Source organism: Dipodomys spectabilis, unplaced genomic scaffold, assembly GCF_019054845.1.
Source record: "Dipodomys spectabilis isolate Male_0828 unplaced genomic scaffold, ASM1905484v1 ptg000163l, whole genome shotgun sequence".
NCBI classification, from domain to species: domain Eukaryota; kingdom Metazoa; phylum Chordata; class Mammalia; order Rodentia; family Heteromyidae; genus Dipodomys; species Dipodomys spectabilis.
Window position 1 is genome coordinate 8,280,042 of NW_024870840.1, and position 23,463 is coordinate 8,303,504.

At 42.8% G+C, this 23,463-nt stretch overlaps 1 protein-coding gene and 1 long non-coding RNA gene across 2 annotated transcripts in view; one reads left to right on the forward strand and one right to left on the reverse strand.

The window, feature by feature from the left end:
* Positions 1-20,201, reverse strand: part of Ntn4 (netrin 4) — a 97,858-nt gene extending 77,657 nt beyond the window's left edge. Inside the window, exons 1-2 of the mRNA XM_042693191.1 lie at positions 19,638-20,201; positions 16,187-16,716 (exon numbers count right to left, since the gene is read on the reverse strand). Of these exons, the coding sequence (XP_042549125.1) occupies positions 16,187-16,716; positions 19,638-19,692 (585 nt within the window). The 5' untranslated portion in view covers positions 19,693-20,201. The remainder of the gene's footprint in view (positions 1-16,186; positions 16,717-19,637) is intronic.
* LOC122119188 lies at positions 5,953-12,705 on the forward strand. The gene is made up of 2 exons (XR_006149516.1): positions 5,953-6,000; positions 12,667-12,705. It is a non-coding gene; the product is annotated as an uncharacterized LOC122119188 (long non-coding RNA).
* Positions 20,202-23,463: the final 3,262 nt, after the last annotated feature.

Here is a 23,463-nt window from a genome sequence, read left to right on the forward strand (position 1 = left end):
CTTCTTTGTTTAGAAAATGGTTCATCCACTAATGTGCTCTAAGGCCACATTAGCTTTTTTTTTTAGGCAGTCATGGTAAGTTGTTAAATCACATTGAAATCACAGTCCACTAAATTGTTCAGGTCTTCTCCACACATGCAGCGGTAGGTCACATCTCTCTGGTGATAACACAGCAGGTATTTGAAAGGAAGAATTTGTATGTATTGCTGACAGGTTTATTCTCATAAATTCTGCTTAAAGATCTTCCATGTGGGGATCCCTGTGGTTCCTTTCCAAATGTGCTATTATGTTATTCCTGCCCAGTTGTGCTGATGGACCTTTCAACACTACCCACAGCATCAAGTCCAAAGTACTTGGCTTATTCAGCACTGAGCCTTCGGGGCCAGCTTCATCAACCTCTCCTCTCAGAGCCTCTTCCCCCACTGCTCATTGCACCATACTGCACCATTCTGCAGATTAACTTTCTTATTCATGGACACTATTTTCTTTTGTTTTTGTCAGTAGCAGGATTTGAACTCAGGGCATGTGCTTGCTCAGTTTGCTTGCTTGCTTGGCTGGTGCTTTACCATTTAAGCCATGCCTCCAGCCCTACTTTTTTCTGCTTAATTAGAGATGGAGACTTCTAGAATTTCCTGCTTGAGCCAAATTGGAATTACTCACAATCCACTAGTGGTGTGAGCCACTAGTATCTATCCTAACAGACTTCACTATGGAATTCCCTTCTCCACCTTATCATCCATGCTTTTAAGAGAGAGCAATTTAAAAGTCTTAACCAGATCAAATTCCTTAAAGACAGAAATATACTTCAGTGAAGTACAGCTAATAAGGAAGATATTACAGCTTAGAAGGTTTTTTTTGGTGGGAGGTTGGCAAGAAAATGTTGTTTTGCGTTTATAACAAAATGATCTTTATACTGCTTTCTTAAAAAAATTCTGTTTGGAAGTGGCGCTGTGGCTCAAGTGGTAGAGTGCTAGCCTTGAGCTGAAGAGTTGAGGGACAATGCCCAGAGTTCAAGCCCCACAACCAACCAAAAAATAAAATAAAAAAGAATAAAAAAAATTCTGTTCAAACAAGTTTCCCCTCCTTGCTCTAGAAAATCAGGTGAGTTGGAGTTGGTTTACTTAAAAGAGCAGTTCTTTGGGAGAGAATAACTAGCTTGTTAGTTTATCTGATTGAAACAAATAGCCACATAGACTGTCCATAGACAGTGTCACAAAGCGACTGTTTCGAGAGTCACAAAACAAAACCACCTTTGGGTCAACACCAGGCTGTAGCAAGAGCCCAGCTGGCAGTACTATAGAATATTAGCATGAGACCTTCTTCCCAATCACTTGCAATGACTTTGATGAAAAATTGAATGAAATCCTAACCAGCCTTTACAGGTACCTTACATTGTTTTTTCTGAGAGGTGGTGATAGGGGTGAACCTTTCTTTGTTCCAGGCCTCTGCTGATTAGCCACAGAGCCTGTGATTGAAGTTTGCAAAAGAATGGAACCCATGACATCATCCTTGTTGAAAAACTATACTTGACAACAGTCTGCCTGAGGATCAGTCATCCTAAATGGCAAACTTAGGAGACACTTGGCAAGTTGTCTCTCAAAACACACTTTTAATGTGCCCGTATACCCTGTCCACTGCCATAAAAGTGACATCAATCACAAAAAGCAATGAAAAGATGGCTTCCCTGATATTAAAAACCACTTAGCTTCAGAGCTCATTTATTTGATAAACATGTATTTAATATGCCAGGCAGCAAGTTAGATGCTAAGGGAATTGTCTCAAGGTGTGGCCAACACTTTCTTAGGGAGCTCACATAAGCATGTGATGACTACTGGGTAGTGGTGAAACTAAGGGTGCACACCTGTGACACACCATTACAGTGCACCTAACCCAAAATGTTGGCAGTAGGCAAGGTCTAAGAAAATTCATTAAGGACAGATGGGACATATCTGTGGATTCATCCATCCATCCACCCACCCACACATCCATCTGTTTGGCAACGTAGCTACATGAATGAGAGGTAGGACTAGTGGGAAGGAAAGAGCCGAAAGCCGAGGAAACAGGGCAAGAAAGAGCATGACATCTAGAAATGATACAAGTAATTCTAGACACACTGGAGGCTAAAGCATGAAGAAGAGATGGGAGTGAGGCCAGGTGGCACTCAGTAGGGACTCGTCATGTCACATTAAAGAAGGAGACATTATTATGAGGAAACTGGGGAGTCAGTGGAGACTTAAGCCAGGAAGTATCACTTGGTATTCTAAATAGATCCTTCGGTGTGCAGTATAGGGAATAGATTGGAGAGTAACCCAGATAGACGAGAGAAGGGCAGGGAGGAAGAAAGGAGGAAGGGAGGGAGGGAGAGAAGGAGAGAAGGAAAGAAAATCAGGACCAGGACCATACTGTAATATGTGTACAGATGAAAAATAATGATGTTTTGCATGACAATAGTGGCTGTGATGAAGAAAGGCATACATACTCAAGAGGGACCCAACTATCAGAAACAGATAAAACTTCACTTGAAGTGAACTGAAGGAAAATAGGAATGGAGAATGAATCTCAGCTTTCCATTTTGATGAGTCTTAATGAGCTAGCTGGTGAAGCCTCCTTTCAGGTTGAAGATTATCAGAATGGAAGTCCACTGAGGGTGCTTTTGAAGAGGCCCTGGGTTCGATTCCTCAGCACCACATAAGCAAAAAAGAAAAAAAGCCAGAAGTGGTGCTGTGGCTCAAGTGGCAGAATGCTAGCCTTGAGCTGAAGAGCTGAGGGACAGAGCCCAGGCCCAGAGTTTAGGCCCCACGACCGGACCCAAAAAATAAAAGAATAAAAAAATAAAGTAGCAGGCAAGCTCTTGATCTAAGTGTGAGCAGGAGCTTGAGAAGGACATAAAAAGAAGAGAGGATGAGAAGGCTCATTGTAGGAATGAAAAGGAGGTGAGGAAAAGATTTCTGGGCAAGTTTTTGGGTCGAGGTGAGTGAAAACAAACTGTTAGAGACATCTCTTGCTATAATTGTTATTATTTCCTCCCAAAGAGTTCAGCAATCTAGTCAGGGAAGAAAAAGGCAAGCAGCCAGATTGATCTCATATTGGGATGTGGTAGAGACAAAGAGCAATGGAGTTGAGGGCATTGGTAAAAGGTTCCAGAGAAAAAATCATGGGGGTGATCTTAACATGATGTCCATTTTTTCAAAGAGCCAGAAGAAAGAGAAAATAAGTAGTCTACGGGGCCATAACAAATGCTTTGAGAGAAGAGGAGTAAACTAGAAAGAAAAAATGTCCAAAAGTGTCAAGCAGAAATGAACAGTTCATAGGAAGTGAGAGTTGAAAAGCGAAGGTTGAAAATTACCCACTGTTTGTTTATTTTTTTTGTGAACTATACATTATTTTTACAAACTTCCCTCTTCAAAAGCACCCTCAGTGAACTTCCATTCTGATAATCTTCAACTCTGATAATCTTCAGAGAGGGAGCTGTTGGTTTTATTCATCGTTTGGTATGTTGAGATGGAAACAAATGATGGTTGTGGAGAATGAAGTGTCTGGTTTTTTGAAACAGCCATTGTTTGATGTGTCCACGTTTACCTTTGGCTTTGTTTGGTGCTAGAGACTGAACACAGGTTGGGCTCTTCCATTGATCTACAAGTTCCATTCTGTCTTTGTGTGTGTGTGTGTGTGTGTGTGTGTGTGTGTGTGTGTGTGTACTGGAGCTTAAACTCAGGCCTGGGTACTGTCACTGAGATTTTTCACTCAAAGCTGGCACTCTATGGCTTGACCCACATGTTCTATTAGTTTTTTTGCTAGTTAATTGGAGATATAAGAGTTTCTTCGGACTTTCTTGCCTGAGCTGACCTCAAACGGAGATCCTCAGTTCCCAGCCTCCTGAGTAGCTAGGATTACAGGCATGAGCTATTGGCCTCTGGCTCCCAGCCTATCTTTAGTTTTTATTTGGAAGTAAAAGGGAAATCAGAAGGCTATTCATTGGGACATAGGCTATGAGAGAAATGTAAGCATCAGTAAAGCAGACTAAACAATACAAGAGCATAGTCATATTTTCTTTCTTTAACTTATTAAAACAGAGAAAGCTTTTTCAGAAGCAACCAAAAGACAAATGGACATGATGTCATGTAGGAAGCATTAGAATATTTTTCATAATTATTTTTTCAACACATGAACTGTGATTATCAAGTGTAAAGTAACATCAACAAACATAAGTTGAGGCCTGGGGAGAGTTCTGCTCCTTTGCCAGTGCAAAAGGATGTAGAAGAGAAAAGAAATATGATCTAGAAAGAAGGGCGTTGTTTTTCTTTTTCTCCTCATTAGCTAGAGAAAACATCCAAGGAAATAATTTGTATCTTAAAGATAAAATGAATACACACAAAATAAGCACACACAGGGGAACTTTTCTCTAACAATCTCTAAGTGTTAGTTTTCTATTCTCTTTAACATTAATAAGCTGTGTGTTTTTTAAAATATGTACACAAAGTAAAACTGTGAAAATGTAAACATTTTTTCTTAAATTATATTGTCTAGCCCTCTGCTTTAGGTAGATGTTCTTCAATAGATCAAATTTCCTAACACACTAGCCTGAAGACGGTGGCTTACATCTGTAATCCTACCTATACATGAAGCTGAGATTTGAAGATCGTGATTCCTAGCCAGCCAGGACAGCAAACTCTGTGAGACTTTTATCTCAAATTAACCACCCCAAACATAGAAGTAGAGCCGTGGCTCAAGTGGAAGAGAGTTAGCCTTGAGCACAGAAGCGCAGAGACAGCACTCAGGTCCTGGTTTTAAGCCCCAGGATTGGCACGTGCACCCATGCGCGTGCACGCACGCGCGCGCGCACACACACACACACACACACACACACAATTTCCTAAAATACTAAATAAAAATGTGAACAATGCTATGCTTTAGATTTGTCTCTCAAACTGTAATTACTCAAGAGGTGTTTCCAAAAATTGCTACCATACCGGGAGTTTTGAGAGTTGTACATAAAAGGATATAAAGTTGGATAGTTTCAAGTGAAACAGTCAGGTGCATGCCACAGTCCTCAGAAATTTGAGACCAGCTTAAGCAGCCATACCAGACCTTGTCTTAAAAGAAGCAGAAGCGGAAATGGAGAAAGCAGAGGAAGAAGAAGAAAGAAGAGGAGTAGGAGGCAGCAGGAGGAAGAAGTAGAAGAATGAGATCATTAAAATCTTAAATTCCCTAAAAATTAACATTCCTCTTTCAGCATGGCATTTTCAGAGATGTTTTTCTCCTCTAATATAATTGATTTGAACTATTCTTCTTTTCTTTCCCCTCACCATTGATAGTATTTTTTCTTCTCTTTACTTTTTCTGGTTCTTCTTTCAAAAACTTAAAATTTGCCACTCCCAACTTCCCCTTCTCCCTTGGCATTTTAGAATTTATACCTATCCTGAAATTTTCTCATTGTGGTAACTCAATGGCATTTAATTCACATTGTTGCTTAGCCATTGGGCCCATAACTTAGACTGGCTGTTGTGTATGCTTTAAAATTTTAAATGTTTTCAGTAATGGCAGCATCAATAGACAAAGTTTAATCCTCCAGGCTCAGTTCCTAGACCTTCCTCTTTTCTACACCCACTCCCTGGATGATCTCATCCAGTTTTGTAGCTTTAAATATCATCTCTTGCCAAGGCAACAGTGATACTCAATAGACACTATGTTGGAAATGAACTTTACAACTTGGGTGGGGGAATGAAGGGGAGAAGGGGGGAAAATGAAGGAGGGGTTAACACTTCAAAAAGAAATGTACTCATTGCCTTACTTATGTAACTGTAACCACTCTGTACATCACCTTTACAATAAAATTTTAAAATAAGTAAATAACATCTCTTCACACCAGCCACTGGTGGCTCACACCTGTAATTCTAACTACTCAGGTGGCTAAGATCTGAGGATCATGGTTCAGAGTCAGCCTGGGCAGAAAAGTCCATGAGACTCTTATCTCCAATTAACCACCAGAAAACTTGAAGTGTTGCAATAACACAAAGGGGTAGAGCATTATTAGTGCCTTCAGCAAAAGAGCCCAGGGACAGGGCCCAGGCCCTGAGTTCAAGCCTCATGACTAACAAAAAGAAAAAAAAATCTCTTCCCCATTGACTCCCACATTCATGTATTTCATCCAGACTTTTCTAAACTCACAGACCCATTTGTCTTCTTAGTATCTCCACTTGGGTGTGTAATAGGGAACTCACAATTCTCTGGTATTCCAGGACAAACCTGTTCCCCCCTAGTCTTTCCTTCCCATCTGTGTAAATGGCTATTCCATCCTTCCATCCTCAAGCTGCAAACATCTTTACTCTTTTCTCCTATATCCTATATCCAGCCTGTCAGTAAATGTATTGTCTCTTTCTAGAAAAGACATCCAGGATTAAACTATTTTCCTCATTTCCATGTTGCTGCCTTCTATCCATACACCATCAGATCTAGCCTGAGTTATTGCAACAGCATTCTTACTAGTCATTCTGCTTGCTGACTTGCCCTCTTTGCCTCTTTGGTCTTAACACACAAGGCAGTTATCCTGTTAAAAACAGATTATAGCACTACTCTGTTTAAAATATCCAGCAGCTTCCATTACGACTCAGAAGAAAAAACAAATGCCATTACAAGTTTATGCCCTTAAGGAACTTCCTTAAGAGGGAAAGAGCACCAGGTACAAGTGGCTCATGCCTGTAATCCTAGCTATTCAACAAGTTAAGATCTGAGGATCGTGGTTCAGAGCCAACCCAGGCATGAGACTCTCATCTCCAATTAACCACCAAAAAAGCTGGAAGTGAGCTGTGGCTACTGTGGCTACACTGTGGTAGAGAGCTAGCCTTGCACCAAGAAACTCAGGGACTGAATTCAAGCCTCAGGATGAGGCAGGGAGATGACTGAAAGAGGATGTTTAAAATAACTAACTGGCTTTAATTGAACTAGGAATAAATTTGTCCCATTCTGGAGCATCTTGAAATTTTGTCCCCGTCACCTCTTGGATCTCACCTATTCCTCTGCCTCTTTCCTCTTTCCAACTGCTTCGGCATCCTCTGCTTCCTGTCCTGAGGATACCTATAGGCTCTTTCCCTACATATGTCCACAACTCATTGATTTTCTTCAGAACTTTATTCTTGAGAATTTCCATGGAAGCTCTATTTAAACATTAATCTTCCTTCCCAGATCTTTTTTCCCACTTTCCTGTTTAATTTCTTCTTGCATGTATCACTATACATATATACATATTTTACTTGGTTAGGATCATGCATTGTAGAAAGTAAGCAGAGGGCAGGAATTTTTCCCTTTTTGTTTTGTATCTCCAACTCATGACACATAGGAAACACTCTACAAACATTTATTTTAAAAAATGAATGACTCATGACTACTCTGAAAGGATCAGCACTTAGTATCCAACAGTCAGTAGTTACAGTATTATTACTTTATAGTTATCTTCATAGAATTCAGTTCAACAATGTCTTATGGACAGTTGCTCCTTAGAGGGATCTGTCCTGGGTGCGGAGGTTGTGGGGCTAAGAACCCCAGACTGAATACAGTGATAACAGGGACTCTGTCCTTCAGGGAGCAAACTCTATGGGGACATCAGGGCCAGTGGACATGACATATAATTTCTTGAGTAGCCAGGAGTGCAGAGGGAGAGATTATCCCAAGTTTCCATACACTTCTGATTACTGATCAGAAGCATTTGCTTCCATGTTATCTGATGTGATTCATCTTCCTCATCTGCCATAGTTCCCAGTCCTCCATACATTCCCATTCTAGTTTATATAGTTTATAGAGCTCTTTATTGCTTGAAGCTCTTATCCCTGAGATACCTAACTTCCAGTTATCTATCCCTCATCTGTTCATCATCACACCTTAGTTTTTCAATGAGTCATCAGATAACTCAACACTTTATAATTGCTCAAGGCATCCAGAATATTTTGGCCAAGTACTACCGAAGTTAAACCATCAACTAAAACAAACACAAAGCAAACAAATCCTACGCAGACTTTTAAAAATAGTTAGCAAGAATACATTTTGGGAAAAAAAATATACCCTTTGGAATCAATGAATCAAATTGATTGGACATCTGGGCATTACTATGTAGCTTCTGTAAATAATTATAATGATAACTGCTCTGTGGGTTTTCTTTGAATGAAAGGCATTTTTAAAGAAAACATGCTGCTATAAATCTCTAGCTGCATCCCCTAAAGGAAGAGAGTAGTTCAAGGCTGGGTATAATCACACTACTATATGTAAATATACAGAGCATTTTATTTTCAGGGAAGTACAACAAAATTATAGCTGAGATTGTGCTTCAAGATGATACATTAATACATTAGATGAATAACTTAAAAGTAGTTATTCACTAGATAAAAGTATTCTCTTCCTCTCTAAAAACAACCTAGTCAAAAAGCATGTGAACCTAGGAAAGTTGAGATGGATGGGAATGAGATAAGTAAGTGTGCATGGGGGAAATGATTGAAAGGATGATTCTGATCAATATTCATTGTACACATAAGTGGTCATGTTAAATTGAAACAACTATTTGAAGATAACAAAAAAGGGTAGAAAAAAACTATGTGAAATGGTATTAGAGAATCATGCACTTGTTCCTATATAGCTTATTTTAAAGGATAATGGGTAATGTTAAGTGCAAATAGTCTTTACTTGTTACAGATAACTTTTTCTACTTAATGTAAGAAAATACTAACTTTTTTTTTTTTTTGGTCTGGTCGTGGGGCCTGAACTCTGGGCCTGGGTGCTGTCCCTCAGCTCTTCAGCTCAAGGCTAGCGCTCTACCACTTGAGCCACAGCACCACTTCTGGCTTTTTTTCATTTTGCTTATGTGGTACTGTGGAATCGAACCCAGGGCCTCATGCATGCAAGGCAAGCACTCTACCACTGAGCTACCTTCCCAGCCCAGAAAATACTAACTTTTATGCAAAGTATATATAATCTTCTAGGAATCATCCATTAAACTGTAATATGCATACCATTCCTAAAAATTATCAGAGTAATTTGGTTTTACTTTTCTCTAATTTACATTTTGAAGTAATAATAAAGCCTATCCAAATGAATAATTTTAAAACAAGTTAATTATCCCAGCATATGTTAGTTCATCATCTATTTGGTTCTGACTGAGTTACTTTGATTTACTAAGTCTCCATTTCTATGTCTCTAAAATGGAGTTTATTTTCCTTAATCAACGAGGTTCTTGTGACAATAGGGGATACAGTACCCTTACAGAATGAGTGGCCCCTGACTTAAGACTGCTGCTGCTGAAGACATACACATGAGCAGAAGTCAGTAATTGAGGAAAACAAGTGGTTAAATGAACAGGGTTTACAAAGCATTGTACTCACATTACTTTGTTTTATCTTTTAAGTTAAAAAAATTCCAAGTGTCTGCTGGGTGCAGTGACTCAAGCCTGTAATCTTAGCTACTTGTGAGGCAGGGATGGGGGTGGAGTAAGGATCAAGGTTTACTTGTCAGTCTGGGGAAAAGAAAAAGTTCACCAGATTCCCATGTCAACCCATGCCCCAGACACAGTGGTGTCATCCTAACAATTCTGGGAAACACAAATAAGAGGATCACAGTCCAGGGCCAGCTGAGGTGTAAAGTGAAATTCTATCTCCAAAAAACCCAAACAATGTAAAAGGGGCTGGAGATGTGGTTCAAGTAGTTGAACTCAAGCACCCTTCCTCCTCCCCTCCCTCAAAAATCTAAGTATAGCTTAACATATAAATGTAAATACCTATAAAAACCTGTTTAAGTCATTTAGCATTTTCTGTATGCTGTGACATACTGACTTTATCACTGTGTCTCAAAACTAAACCTAAAGAGATTACTAAATGCTTAGATCTTGAAAGGCATATTTTATACACAACATTATTTGGGAGTATTAATTGTGTGCTACCTCTTATTATTTAAGGAATCAGTCCATAAATTATCACATTAACTGTCTTACCAGTAAACTGTAAGGACTGTGAAGGAAAGGAACATACAGTTTTTGTCTTTCAGGCTACCTGCTTTGGCACAAGGCAATTTGAATCTAATATATTTAGCCCTGGGCTCGAAGCACAGTTTTTAGCTATGCTGTCATAGACAAGTCACTTAAACTCTATTTCAGCTTCAGATCACCCATGGATAATATTCTTTTCCATCCATAGCATTAAGATTACTTTTTTAGCTGTGCACAGGTGACTCGTACTTATAATCCTAGCTACTGGAGGATGATAGTTTGAGGCCCACCTGGGTAGCTTCATGAGTCTCTCAAGATGGGCACAATGTCACTTGCCTGGCATCTCAAGCTATGTGGGAGGCTAAGATTAAGAGGACTGCAGTATCAGGACAACCTGGGTAGAAAAGTCCATGTGACTATCTTCATAGAGGAAAGCTAGACACTGGTGCATGCCTATGATCCCAGTTACAACAAGAAGCCTAAAAGTTCCGATTTCCAATGTGACCTTTAATTATAGACATTGTTCATCCATGAACACTTGCCACTACTCAGTCCTTTTTCTGTCCATTCTATAAATCACAAATCCTTTAATACATTTTAAAATAGCACACTCCCATGTTGTCCTTCTCCATCCTCTAACCTCTTTTTGTTGTTATTGTTCTTCTTACTATTTATCACATTCTAACATATGGTATATTTTTACTTATTTCCACTCCAGTAAGAAAGTAAGTTTAGTGGGGACAGATATTTTTATGTTTGGTTTATTGCTATATCTCTAGAACCTGGAATGGGATCTGACACATAGCAGTTCAAAACTTATTTGACTGAATAAGTGAATGAACAGTGTTTAAAATTCTTTATTAATTGTCTTTCCCCAAACTATAACTTGTCTAATGTTCTACCAACTCAGTTTCTCTATGTTAACAAGGCCTTCCGCTCCCATCATTAGGTTTATTCATTTCTCCCTTTCTGACATGTAAGGATATTCTTCTACCTTTTCCCTACAGGTTATATCATCCATCCATTCATTTACTTCCAGATTTATTGACTGCTTATGTGATCCAAACCATGTGCTAAGTGCTGGAGCTGAGACAAGACTAACTCAATCCCTACCCTCCTTGTCCATTCAAGGATTGCTTGAGAATCCTTAAAGTACTGTACTCCCTTGGCTCTTGGCTTCTCTTACCATAACTCCTGGGTTTACTTTGAAACTGTGGTTGGTTTGGTTGCTATCCAATTTTGAGTTAAACTCTTTTAATAGTAAGTTAATAGAGCAAAGAGCAAGGGATGCTCACTTCCAATGAATCCATATCTGCATCACTTTTCTGTTGAGCCAGTAGAAGAGGTGCTTATTCCTGAACAGTGATAGTCAAACTTCCTGATCCATAAGGCCTGAATGTGCAGGACCTAAGATGGACAACTTTTAATTGACAAAGTCTGTTTTGGTTTTGTTTTTGCGGGACTGGGGTTATTATGCTGAACTTAATATGACTGCTGAACCACACCTCACTGGTAGTTTTCACTGGTTATTTTTAGGATAGGTTCTCTTTTCTTGTTTGGGTGTGCCCTAGAGCTGCACTCTGACTTCTTTAGGTTTCCTGTCATTGCTGGGATCGCAGGCATGTGGCACTAAGTCCAGCTTTCTTCCATAGAAATGGAATTTCTTGGACTTTTGTGCGTAGGCTGCTTTGGTACCACAATGCTTGCAATCTTAGCCTCTTGAGCATATAGTGATGACAAAAGCCTGCCACTGAGCCCAACTATGGGTTAAGAAGGAGTCTCATGAGCTTTTCTGGCTTCAAACTGTGCAACTCTCCCATTCTCAGCCTTCTAAGTAGCTAGGATTATAGGCATGAGCCCCTGGCACTAGGCTGACAGAGAGTCTTGAAATCATCCCATGCTCATGGCCCTAGGTTTGTCTGTACCTTTCACCAGAAATTTGGGAGCACTTAGTTCCTGTACCTAAGGATTTCCCCCATTTTGCTCTGTGGACCTTTTAAATTCCTGAGAGTCACTTGGAGTTCTGCAAAGAGAAAATCCAATGGCCAAATACCATCACCTATTTATTTCTCCCTTTTGGTGATGCAAGATAGACAATTAAAAATATTGGTGTATTTGCAAATATTTAACTTTGTTATATCCAGTTGCAATAGCTTGAATGAGTCTCTCATGTATTTCTCTTCCAGCAGTTGTGGAGGAGATGGTCAGTAACAGAGAGAAAACATAGTTTTATGGAACAAATATAGACTTCAGGAGGTCATAAAGCTAGTGACTTAGTCACTAGCCTTCGGTCACACTGCTGGGCAAGACACTTTACCTCTGAACCATAATGTCATCTCCTAGGCTTTAGGAGAACCATTTTAGGATAGGGCCATAATTCCATTCTTTGAAACTTCTAGTCAGTTTAGGAAGTTTGTATATCAGGTTTAACTGGTGTTGAAAGTGGTCTTTTGGGTGGTGGTGATGAGGGAGGCATAGCTCAATGGCTTAGCCCTTGCCTACTATCATTGGGTCCCTAAGTTGTATAACCAGTACTCTTGTCTCCAAAAACATGGTCTTCCGGGTAGTTTTTGGACCTATGTTTTAAAATCTTCTCTCAGGGGCTAGGAAGGTGGCTCAGTGGTAGAGCACTTGCCTTGCATGCCTGAGGCCCTGGGTTCGATTCCTCAGCACCACATAAGCAAAAAGAAAAAAGCCGGAAGTGCACTGTGGCTCAAGTGGTAGAGCACTAGCCTTGAGCTGAAGAGCTGAGGGACAGTGCCCAGGCCCAGAGTTCAGGCTGCACAACTGGACCCCAAAAAAAATCTTCTCTCAAAAGAGAAGACTGATTACTCAAAAATGAAGCTACAAGATCTCAAAATTCAAAGCTGGAAATGAATTGTGTCCGATATGTCTTTATGGTAGCCTGACTAGTAGGGTAATACCTATAGAAGTTATAAGCAGTCTAATGCAGGAAAAGACAAGTCTCTGATTTATAAATAAGCAATAAATGAAATTTGAGGCTTTGATACTGGGTTTGAGCCCAGGGCCTGGTTTTTGCTCAGCTTACTTGTTCTGCTGGCACTCTACCACTTCAGACTGGGATCCTCCAGATATTAGCCTCCTGAGTAGTTAGATTATAGGCACAAGACACATGCCACCAGTGAAATTTGAGACTTATTATTTGAAATGAGATTAATTGGCTTATTTTTTGGAGTACTCAACTTCCAAAGATATAGGCAGATGATACCATAGCTATAACTGCTAACTTAATTTGCTGCTCAGCACTAATTTAGATCCTAAAGTGGCAGGATAGAGGCAGGTTAGCAACATTTCTGGGAGGCTTCTGTGGTCCTTAAAGGAAGATTCTCTTCTACTGACGAACTTTGAAAGGAAAGATTAATTCCCAAACTTATCCTATGAAGGAATGAAATTCTGCTATGACTTAATGTATGCTTATGGGGGGAAACGAAGTGGCACTGGATGCTATTCTTGCCATTAAAATGTAAATCTGGGGCTGGGAAAGTGGCTTAGTGGTTAAGTGCTTGCCTAGCATGTAGGAAGCCTTGAGTTCTGTTCCTCAGCAGCACTTAAGCAGAAAAAGCTGGAAGTGGCATCAAGTGATAGAGTGCTAGCCTTGATCAAAAGAAGCTTAGGGACAGTTCCCAGGCCCTGAGTTTAAGCCCTAGGACTGGAAAAACATAGTAAGTCTGGCCCAATGCTGGTGGCTCATGCCTGCAATCTTAGCTACTCTAGAGGCTGAGAGCTGAGGATCCAGGTTCAAAGCCAGTTTAGGCAGAAAAGTCTATGACAGTCTTATCTCCAATTAACCAGGAAAATATTGGAAATGGAGCTGTGGCTCGAGTGGTAGAGTGTCAGCCTTGAGCAAAAAACAAGCTAAGGGACAGTGCCCAGGCCCTGAGTTCAAGCCCAGTATCAGCACACAAACACACACACACACACACACACACACACACACACACCATGAATATGTTGAATTAGGAACTAAAATGAAAAATATTTATAAACTGGATGAAAGGGTATGTTGTAATAACTAACAAATTTTGGAGTTCTTAGACTCTGATGTAGGCAATGATGACAAGAAGTCATCAATGTCTTTAAAGGAGACACAGTTTGCTTCCAATAGGTTAGATAACTGCTTCTTTATTATTGTAAAGTAGCTATTGGACCGTTATGATCAGTTCAATTTGGTATCTGCTAAGTGAGCATGCCTGCCATCTGGTTCTCAAAACTGTGTTTTTGCTGCTTCATCGATGCACACGGCCCAGTAGCACTGCGATGTGAGGAGCCAACACACATTTGTGGATCAATTCCAAAGCAATTTGAGAGTTCTAGCCACTCACTTGTTTTCCACACAAACTGTTCTCCACTTAAGAAAACAATGGCTCTAACTTATTGTCTCTTTTCTGTCCTGGTATCTTTAAAAATGTCCATCATGACAGGGAACACAAATGGGCTCTCAATATTAAGCAAACAGGGACCAGGAGCAAAGTGGCAACCATCAGTGTGCAGCTTGTGTGTCTATGAAGTAGCAAAAATCCAGTTTGGGCAACCACATGGCAGGCATGCTCACTTAGCAGATATCCCATTGAATCAATTATATAAAAGTCCAGCAGCTACTTAAAGATGACTAAAGTAACAGTTGTCTAACCTAGAGTGGAAGCAAAATCTGCCTTCTTTTAACTACCTATTGTCATCAAATTCCAAGAAGGCAAAAGTCTAACATCTTGGGTCCTTTCTTGGTTTGGTGCCAGCAAGCATTGTTCTTGGTAGTCTTGTCAGGGTGCACAGAGAGCTACAGGTAGCTGGTACAGGTCTGTATGTGTTCATGGGAGTGGAAGGAAGAAGTTTCCAAAGCAATCTTTTCAGCAGATCCCTGGCAAGCAGTGCTGCCCCACAACCCAAGGCAGAATTAGCACAGAACACAGTGCCTGACACATACCAGGAATTCAATGTTTAGTAATGACAGCCATCCAGGAAGTTTGTGAATAGTTATATAAATGACTGTTAGAAGAGTGCTTATCTTAGTGTCTGTAGCCATTGTAATTTGTGCATTGGACATATGCCTAATGCCTAGTCCAGGCTTCTCAATCATAGCACTATTGCCATTTGGGGCTATAGATAATTCCTTGTTGAGAATGGAGGAGGGATACTGTCTTGCTAATGCTGAGGGTTTAGTAGCATCCTTGGCCTCCACCCACTGGACTCTCATTTTCTATGCCTCCCTCCCCCCCACCCTTCCAGAGCAAAAATATCTCCAAACCTTGCCAATGCCCCCAAAGTCTGGGTATGTGTGTGAAATCAGATACCTAGTTAAGAACTACTTATTAGTCTGTATATTAATGACATACCAGGGTTAGAAAGAATATTGCCTCTTCTTTGTTTCTGAATCACTATTTCTTGGTCTGTTTACTGAAGGTATTAGAGTCTGTTAATCTGCTTTCATCCACTTCCCTCTGAATGTTCTCATATATCTGGGGAGCCTTTTAAGGTACCTCCACTTATGTTATTAAAAAGGAGGGGGCCCATTTATCCCTTAGGAAATGGAAAATATTAAGCAAAGACAAAAAAGCTTACAGATGATTACAGTTTTGCAAAATGAGTATGGGCTGCAATGGGGTCAGGGACAGATCCAAGTCCTTTATATGTTGGGACCCATGTGTAGGTGAGTCCCAAAAGAAGCTTGTGTTAAAAGAAATGACTCCATTTCTTGCTCTGAATTCTTGGAATCTCAATGATAAAACTCTACTGTCACACAAAAGTATCCTTCTGACAAACAGACTTTTCCCCTCTGTTGGCATTGTTTTTATTTACTTCCTTTTTATATGAAAACAGTATCAGAAATATACCACTGTGGCTCCAGGAACAAACTTATCTCAGTAGCTCTCCCCCTTCAGAAACAGTATGTAGTCCTGCTAATTGAAGAAACCAGTAGCCTTGTAAACTTCTAAAGCAAAGTAATGATATGTGTCTATTCTTCAGTTAAAAAAAATTAGAATCTTAGAATTCTAACTGAAACCCAGGCCAATGGGCAGTCTGCTTGAAAATGACTGCACATCCTTGTCACAGGGTGAGGAATAATTTATGACAAATAAAGCTCATGAAAAATTCTAATTTCATTCATGTTGCTACAAGTATAGCTTCATGCTTTAAAAAAATGTGGGCTGGTAACATTTTTCTAGCTTATTTACTTACAGTGTAGAGTTAAACAGGTGTCCTTACCTCTCCTCCAGTGCACGGAAATGGGTTGGAGTATCGAGAGGTACAAATGGCTCCCTTCTTGACAACATCATCTTCCAAGCCAAAGGTGGCTGAGCAGTTAGTTGCAAAGTACTTGTATGGCTTCCATGTCTTTCCAAAGTCCTGGGAGCGGTCTAACACCATGGCTGCAGGCCTGGGAGACTTGAACACCATAATTAGGTGAGTGAAGTAGAATTCAGCTTCCAGATCTAACTGGATCTTTTCTCTGTGCACATCCTCTGCAGACTGCCACCATGTGCGGGGAAATCGGAAGGATGAGTCTGCCATGGCAGATGGCAGGTGAGCCAGGTGAGGATGGGCAGCATTGCACTTGTCACATTTGGGCTGCCGGCAAGTGAGATCTACATTCTCGCTGTAGAAGCAGTACAGCTCTGTAGCGTTCTGACCACAGGTGGTGTCTGCCCACAGTTTTCTCCCTAAAGCCAGATTCCCCATACGAGGGTTGCAGGCTTTTTCACAGCGGGAACTTGCTCCAGCTACTCCATTCAGTCCTAAGGACAGAAATGCATATGTCATTCAAGACCAATCCTTTGGGAGCTCAGTCTATCTGCAACAATCAAGGTAACCCCAAAGACCCATAAGGCTTTCCATAAAGGGGAAAGCCTACCAAACTTAACCATGAATAGTTTCTGCATTTGTATGTACAAGTGTGTGTTTGATGTTCACATATAAAATTCACAAAAGAGAAAAAAATCATTTCAGATAAAGGATGAGGGAGGGAAAATGGAAACATTGGGGTGAAGAATGTTGGCCTAATAGTTTCAAATACTTGGCATCCTCTTCTTTTAAAAACATGTAATTGTTTTTGAAATAATGACTGGAGCAATATAAAAAGTAATGTGTTTAAGATTGCCTAAGTTAATATTTCAAATATAATTGAGTCAAGTTGAATTTGGTTTTGTTTCTATCTCATATACTCATGAGAGTATATACTCACATGCTCTCATATGAGAGTACATTTAGGAGGAAAGTAGGAACCTATTTTCTTTATATCTTTAAACCAATGAGGAGGGATAAATCCCTGAAGAAAAGCATTATGAGATGTTTAACACATAGACAATAGAATGTCACTGAGGGAGGTAAAGCTAGAAGCCTGGATCTTAAATGTGCAAAATCTATTTCTAATATTAAGTAAATATAATGTGAAAAGGCTGCCAAATGACAGCTTCTTGAATGCTTCTACCTATGACAGGTTTTGTAGTGGTTGGTTACCTGTTTGCTTAACAGGAGAATGTTTACAGTCTGGCAGCCACTAAGAGTGCCTAAATATTGTCTGTGAACTAAATAAAACACCTTCTTAAAGAAACACCCTTCCTCTCAGACAAAGGTCCAACAGGCCTTAATGTTTCAAAATTGCTTAAAATGATAAACATTATCTGTTCATTAACGTTCTGACTACATACCGTAATCTTTTAATTTGAGTTTGTCATTTTAATTATGAACACCTTCAGCAAAAAAAAATCACTTATTTTAAAAGTTAAAGCAGAGAAGCAAAAGAAGGAAAAGGAAATCAAACCTCAAATTCTGCCTAATTGAACGTTCCTGCTTAAGAGGGAACACTTCTGAACTGTTATCACTGTAGTGTTGGAAGGAGCCAAATGACAGCTTTAGCTGGAAGGAAGGTTCACACACTGGCAGAATCACCACCCCCTCGGCAGTATTGTAACCAAAATAAAGGGGTTCCTTAGATGGTATTTTTTAAAACGTCAAATTAAAATGTGCTCCATGCCTCGGCTCTGTTTGCCATTATTCTGATTACCGAGGGCAAGGGCTGCCTGTGGTCAGAATCACACAAGCACAGTGTGCCATGACTCACCTGGGAGGCATTTTTTTTTGGGGGGGAGAAGAAGAATACTGCCTCTACAAGTATTTTTTTATTTGAAACGCTTGCCTGGTGATAGTTATTTACAAGAATTGATTGCTCACTTTTTTTGCTGCTGAATTGTTTGCAACGTGAAAAACTTTATTAAAAGTTCACTTTTTGACTGGGTTGCACCTAAGGGAATCTAAGTGAGCAGAATTAAAATGTTAGACCTTTGACAGCTTTCTGAGAACAATTACTGAGTAATTATACAATGCCCCTACACGAATATGTCCCGGAAAATTAATAATCAAGAATAAGAACAATAAAAAAGAAGAGAGCAAAATACTTGGAAATCTCTACAGCAGTGGCCGAGCAGACCAAGCCCGGTGTCGGATGCTGACTCTTAACCCTAAAGCCTGGATTTTCCTGGATGCCAGGGGCTCAGCGCCCCAGAGGGGAAGAAACTGAAGTGGGGAGGGCGAAACAGGGAGAGAGGAGAGAGATACAGAGACAAGAGACAGACCAGAGAGATGCATGCAACAATACTCTAGACTCGGAGCCAGCCACGTCCTCCTCAGTGGCTGGATGGCCGCAGACAGAGTCCCTTACTCCTCCCCCCCCCCCCCCCCCATTCCCCACAGTTGCATTTACTATCTGGAAAGCAGGTGACCTGCAGGAGGGAGGGCGAGGAGCAGAGGGGCTCCCGAATTTAGAAACAGCGAGCTGGGAACCGGTGGCCTAGCGGCCCGTCCAAGGAAAGCCAGGACGGGGGGGGGGGGGGGGGGGGGGGCGGTGCTGGTTATCTGACGCCGCCGCCCGGCCAGTTGTCCAGTAACGCACGCGGGGAGCGGACCCGCCTCCGACCTCCCGCAGGGCCCCGGCCAGGGTACCAGTTCCCCAGGGGCGGCCAGGCAGCTCGGTGCACACACCCTGAGTGATCGCAACCTGCGGATCCCAGCCCAGGGGCGGAAGGGGGGGCACTGCGTGGCGGTCCCTCTGCCCTCCCTTCCCCCCCACCAGGGGAGAAGACGCTCAACCCCGCTCCAGGTGGCCCTACCTGGTCCCCGAGTACCAGGGAGCGAGGTCGGGGGTGGGGAGGGGGTCCGTCGGGGATGGCTGTACACGCGACACCGGCCCCGGCCCACGCGCGCGCAACCCCCGGGTCTCCGGGCCACCGCGCCCTCCTGACTCCTCAGGCCACGGAGAGCCGGGGATGGCGAGCTGGGTCCTTTGTTCCCTTACCAAGTGCAAAGCCAAACCCTGGTTTGAGTAAGACCCCCCCCCCACACACACACACACAACCACCACCACCACGCACACACACCCAGGTCTCTGGATCTCTGGCGGGACGAACCCAGGATAGCGGGTGACCCAAGGGCCGCGGATAGCGTTAAAAAAAACAACAAACTCGATAGTATTTGAAACTGAGGCGCGGGGGGGGGGGGGGGGGAACACGGCCATCCCCGTGCCGAGTTCACCCTGGAGCCGAGTTCTGTGCTTCCTAGCCCCGGCTCCCCAGCACCCCCCCCCCCCGCCCCCCGAGTCCCGAGCCGCGGGATCGAAGGAGCGGGGGAAGGGGGGTGGGGGCCCGGCCGCGTCTCCACCCACCTGCGGCCACCGCCGAGCTGAGCCAGAGCAGCAGCAGCCGCGCGCGGCTCCCCATGGCCAGGGAGAGCCGGGAGGCAGCCCGGACCTCTCGACTGTGGGCTGGAGCGCCAAGCGTCCTCGGGAGAGCCCGGGGCTCTTTATTTCTTCCTCCTCCTCCTCCTCTTCTTGCAGCGCCAGGCTCGGGTCAGTGGGCACCGGCTGCACGGAGCCGCGGGCCGGGGCCGCTCCGGGTGGCGGGGTGACCCTCGCGCACCGGCCTGGAGGGGCGCGGGCACCTCGGGGGTGGCGGGAGCCCCGGGATCATAGCCGGCTTGCTCGCCCTGCCCTGGCGATCGGCGGCCCTGGGGGCCGGGGTGGCGGGGGGGCTCAGTGCCCGTCGCCGCCGCTGAACTTTGCGAGACCTTTCACTTCCCCGCCGCCGCCTCCCGGGCGTCCTCCTCCGCCTTCGCCACCTCCTCCGGCTGCCGCCGCTCCGTCCCGTCCTTCTCCACCGGCAGTTCCATGGGATGCATTTTTATTGCAACGCCGCCGCTGCGGCGCTCCGGTGCCAGCCCTCCTCCTCCCCTCGCACCTCCACCCCTTCCTCCCTCCCGCCCGCCGCCCCCTCCACCCCCCCCCCCCCGCGCGCTTGACAGTCCGGGCGGACCTGGTCGCCGCCGCCGCCGGGGGAGGGGTCTTCCCCGCCGCGACCCGCCACCCCCGCCAAGACGGGGGCCGCCTGCCCACCTCCGGCCCGGGCGCGCGTGTACGCTGTCCCACGGCTCGGGCGCACGCCCAGCATCTCCCCGCCCCGACCCCCCGCGTGCTCTCCAGCATCTCCCCGCCCGACCCCCCAGTGCCCTCCAGCATCTCCCCGCCTGACCTCCCCGGTGCTCTCCAGCACCCACAGGCCTCCCGTGGGAAGCGCTCTCCCACCTTCTCCTGGAACATTCCTGAGAGCGGTTGGCTCTGCTCAGTTCAGGTCAGGGCATGCCAAGGGGCTTTATAAAAAAGGAAGAAGAAAAAGCAAGAAAGAAGAAGGGCGGCGGGGGGGGGGGGGGAGCCAACCAGGCCAGCATCTATTTTCCACACCCCCCAGCCAAAAATAAAATAAAATAAAAAAGCCCTTCTTCCTCTCCTGCCACTTCTCCCAGGCCCACGACCCAGGTTGCAGAACCCTAGCTCAGCCCAAGGTACTGGAATGCTTCACTAAGTAGCGTTAGCTGCTGCCCCAGGGGGCTGGGGGATGCAGCCTAGCTGCACAATTACTGTCTACAGGGGCTGAGGATGGACGTATTGTAGGATGAAAGGTGTTTCCGATCAAATTCAGTGTGCTGGAAGGCAAGGCTCAGGGACTAGCTAGTGGGCAGTTCAAGATCACCCTTGGCCAGAGGCAGGGGCTTAACAAAGAGACCGGCAAGTCCCTTCCAAGCACTCTCCTGTAGAGTATGGTGGTGTGCTGGTGAGCGATAATGTTATGAAATAACTTATTCAGAGCAATTTAGTGGCAACCACAAGCAGCTAATTGTAGATAGCATTGCTCAGGGCTGGTGTTTATGGGAGGAAATTAAATAGCACTTGAGACTGAAACTTTTGTAACTTCTGTGAAAATGTAATTCTGCTTACACATCCAGGGAAATTGGCAAAAGTTAAGTCAAAGGCAATTTCGTTTTGCAGCATTTAGTGAGTGCCTTTGAATAGTTTCCAGAAAAATAACTGCTTTCCAGATACCATTGAGTTATTACAAGTCAACAATGTCACTGGTGGAGGTAGTTCAGAGCCCTGCCTCACATGTAGGTATTATTTATCATGAACTAGCCCAGAACATATAACAAATTTTTTGTCTCTCAGGAGGAAGTGGGTTGAGGTCGGAGTAATCTACCCAATAGACATCAAAATGATTCTTTTGGCCAACTCTGGGAAATGGGAAATGGTACAAGCTGGCAATTTATGTAACATCACTACGTTAGAAATCATTTGAGTTTTCAAACTTTGACAAGGTTGGCGCTCCATCTCGCACAGATAGGCTCCTAATGAAGCCACCAAGAGTCACCTCTCCATCTCTGAAGCACTTCAGCTTTTTATATTAAGTAAACAAAAGAAAATTGTAGCAGCTGAGGTTCTTAGCACAATTATCAACCCTATAGCCACAGGGGGAAAAAGAGAAGATACTTAATGAGTCTACTATGTTTAGGCTGAACTATTTCATGTCTCATTTCAAATAGCAACAGCAGTTACCCTCTTCACCTGTCATACATTTATAACATACTTTCCTTCATTGCTCTATAATTTGTCTCCTTTAACAAAATGGTAAGCTTCTTAGTGATAGAACTCTCTTTGCTATGTAGTTTATACAAAACATTAAAATATTGGGTTTTGTTTTTGTTTTTGTACCTTATATTTCTTGTTGTTCTCAACTGAGAACACTTGCCACACATGCAGTAAATGTTCATTAAGTATTTTTGATTGTATTATGTTAAAATTGTTGTATACTGAGAACAGGGACTCAGAGGAAAGCCAGTGAAATCAATGATTTTTCATATATAGTCATCTTGGTTCATATATTCCCATTTTTCTAATCAATTTCATATGCTTAAGCTCTATGTAATTTGGACAACTTATATTTTCATTTTGAAGAGGATAGTTAAGGAAAGTTTACTAACTTATGGAAAATCTTGCCAGTGGTTTATCATTGCCTATGATTTTGTGCTTCAAAAAATTTCTGTAACACTCAGAACTTTTTAAATATTATAACTTAGGAAGTTTAGCAAACAGAAGTTTCAGCACAAGTTTTCAGAGCCACATAATTTACAAATTAAATCTAGAATATTCCTGATGAATTGGAAGAATGCTAAAGGGGCTCTTAATAGCTGAAAATCGATAACAAAATGTTCACACACTAAAGATACAATGCATGAGAAATCCCTGGGCCTTCACTGAGATTGTTTGTGCAATTATAATACAGTTGATCATTGTGATGGTGAATCTTGGTTGTTAATGTGATTGGACTGAGAATCACCTAGGAGATTAGTAAAGCACGCCTCTGGGTGTGTCCAGGAGGATGTCTCCTGAGAGGATTAGTTAATGAGGACTCTGACCTTAAGAAAAGAATTAACCCCTTCAGGGGAGTCGTAATAAGATGACATTATTGGGAAGTGGTGAAAAGCAGGAGGAGGGGCCTACTTAGAGAACTAACCCTCTAGTGTTAAATCTTCAATGCTTTATCTTGCTTTGACTCATCCTGTATCTCTTCTTTTCTCTGCTTCCTGGCTACCATGATGTGAAGTGCTCTATTCTGTCAAGCCTTCCCTGCCATGATGGACTGAACTTTCTGAAACTTTCTGAAATCAAAATAAATCCTTTCCCCTTTACATTGCTTATGTAGATATTAAAATTGTCACAGTGTTGAAGTCATATCTTTTTGAGACCACAGCATATTAGAGGTCACCATTTAGAATGGAGCAGGACTCTGTTAAAGGCAAGGGGAGAATTGAAGCAATCTAGCAATAAAGAGAATAATGAAACTACAAAGAGCATAAAAAAGGAAACCTCACAGCAGTTGAAGGCTTATCAGTTCAGAGAGAGCATCTCAGGCTATGAAGGTGCCACTCTGTTATAACTCAGTACAATAAGTGAGCTTCCTAGGGTTTGGAGGACATTCAGAATCACACAAAACCATCACATCCAACTTCCTACTCCATTGTAGCCCTTCCCCATGAAGTCTCTATCCAATGACCACAGTTTCTCTTTTTGTTCTTAGCATCCCAATAAACAAAAGCCCCCAAAGCCGCACTGCTACTTAACTGTGACATCTCTCCTCTTAACATTTTCTTTATAAAGCTGGGTG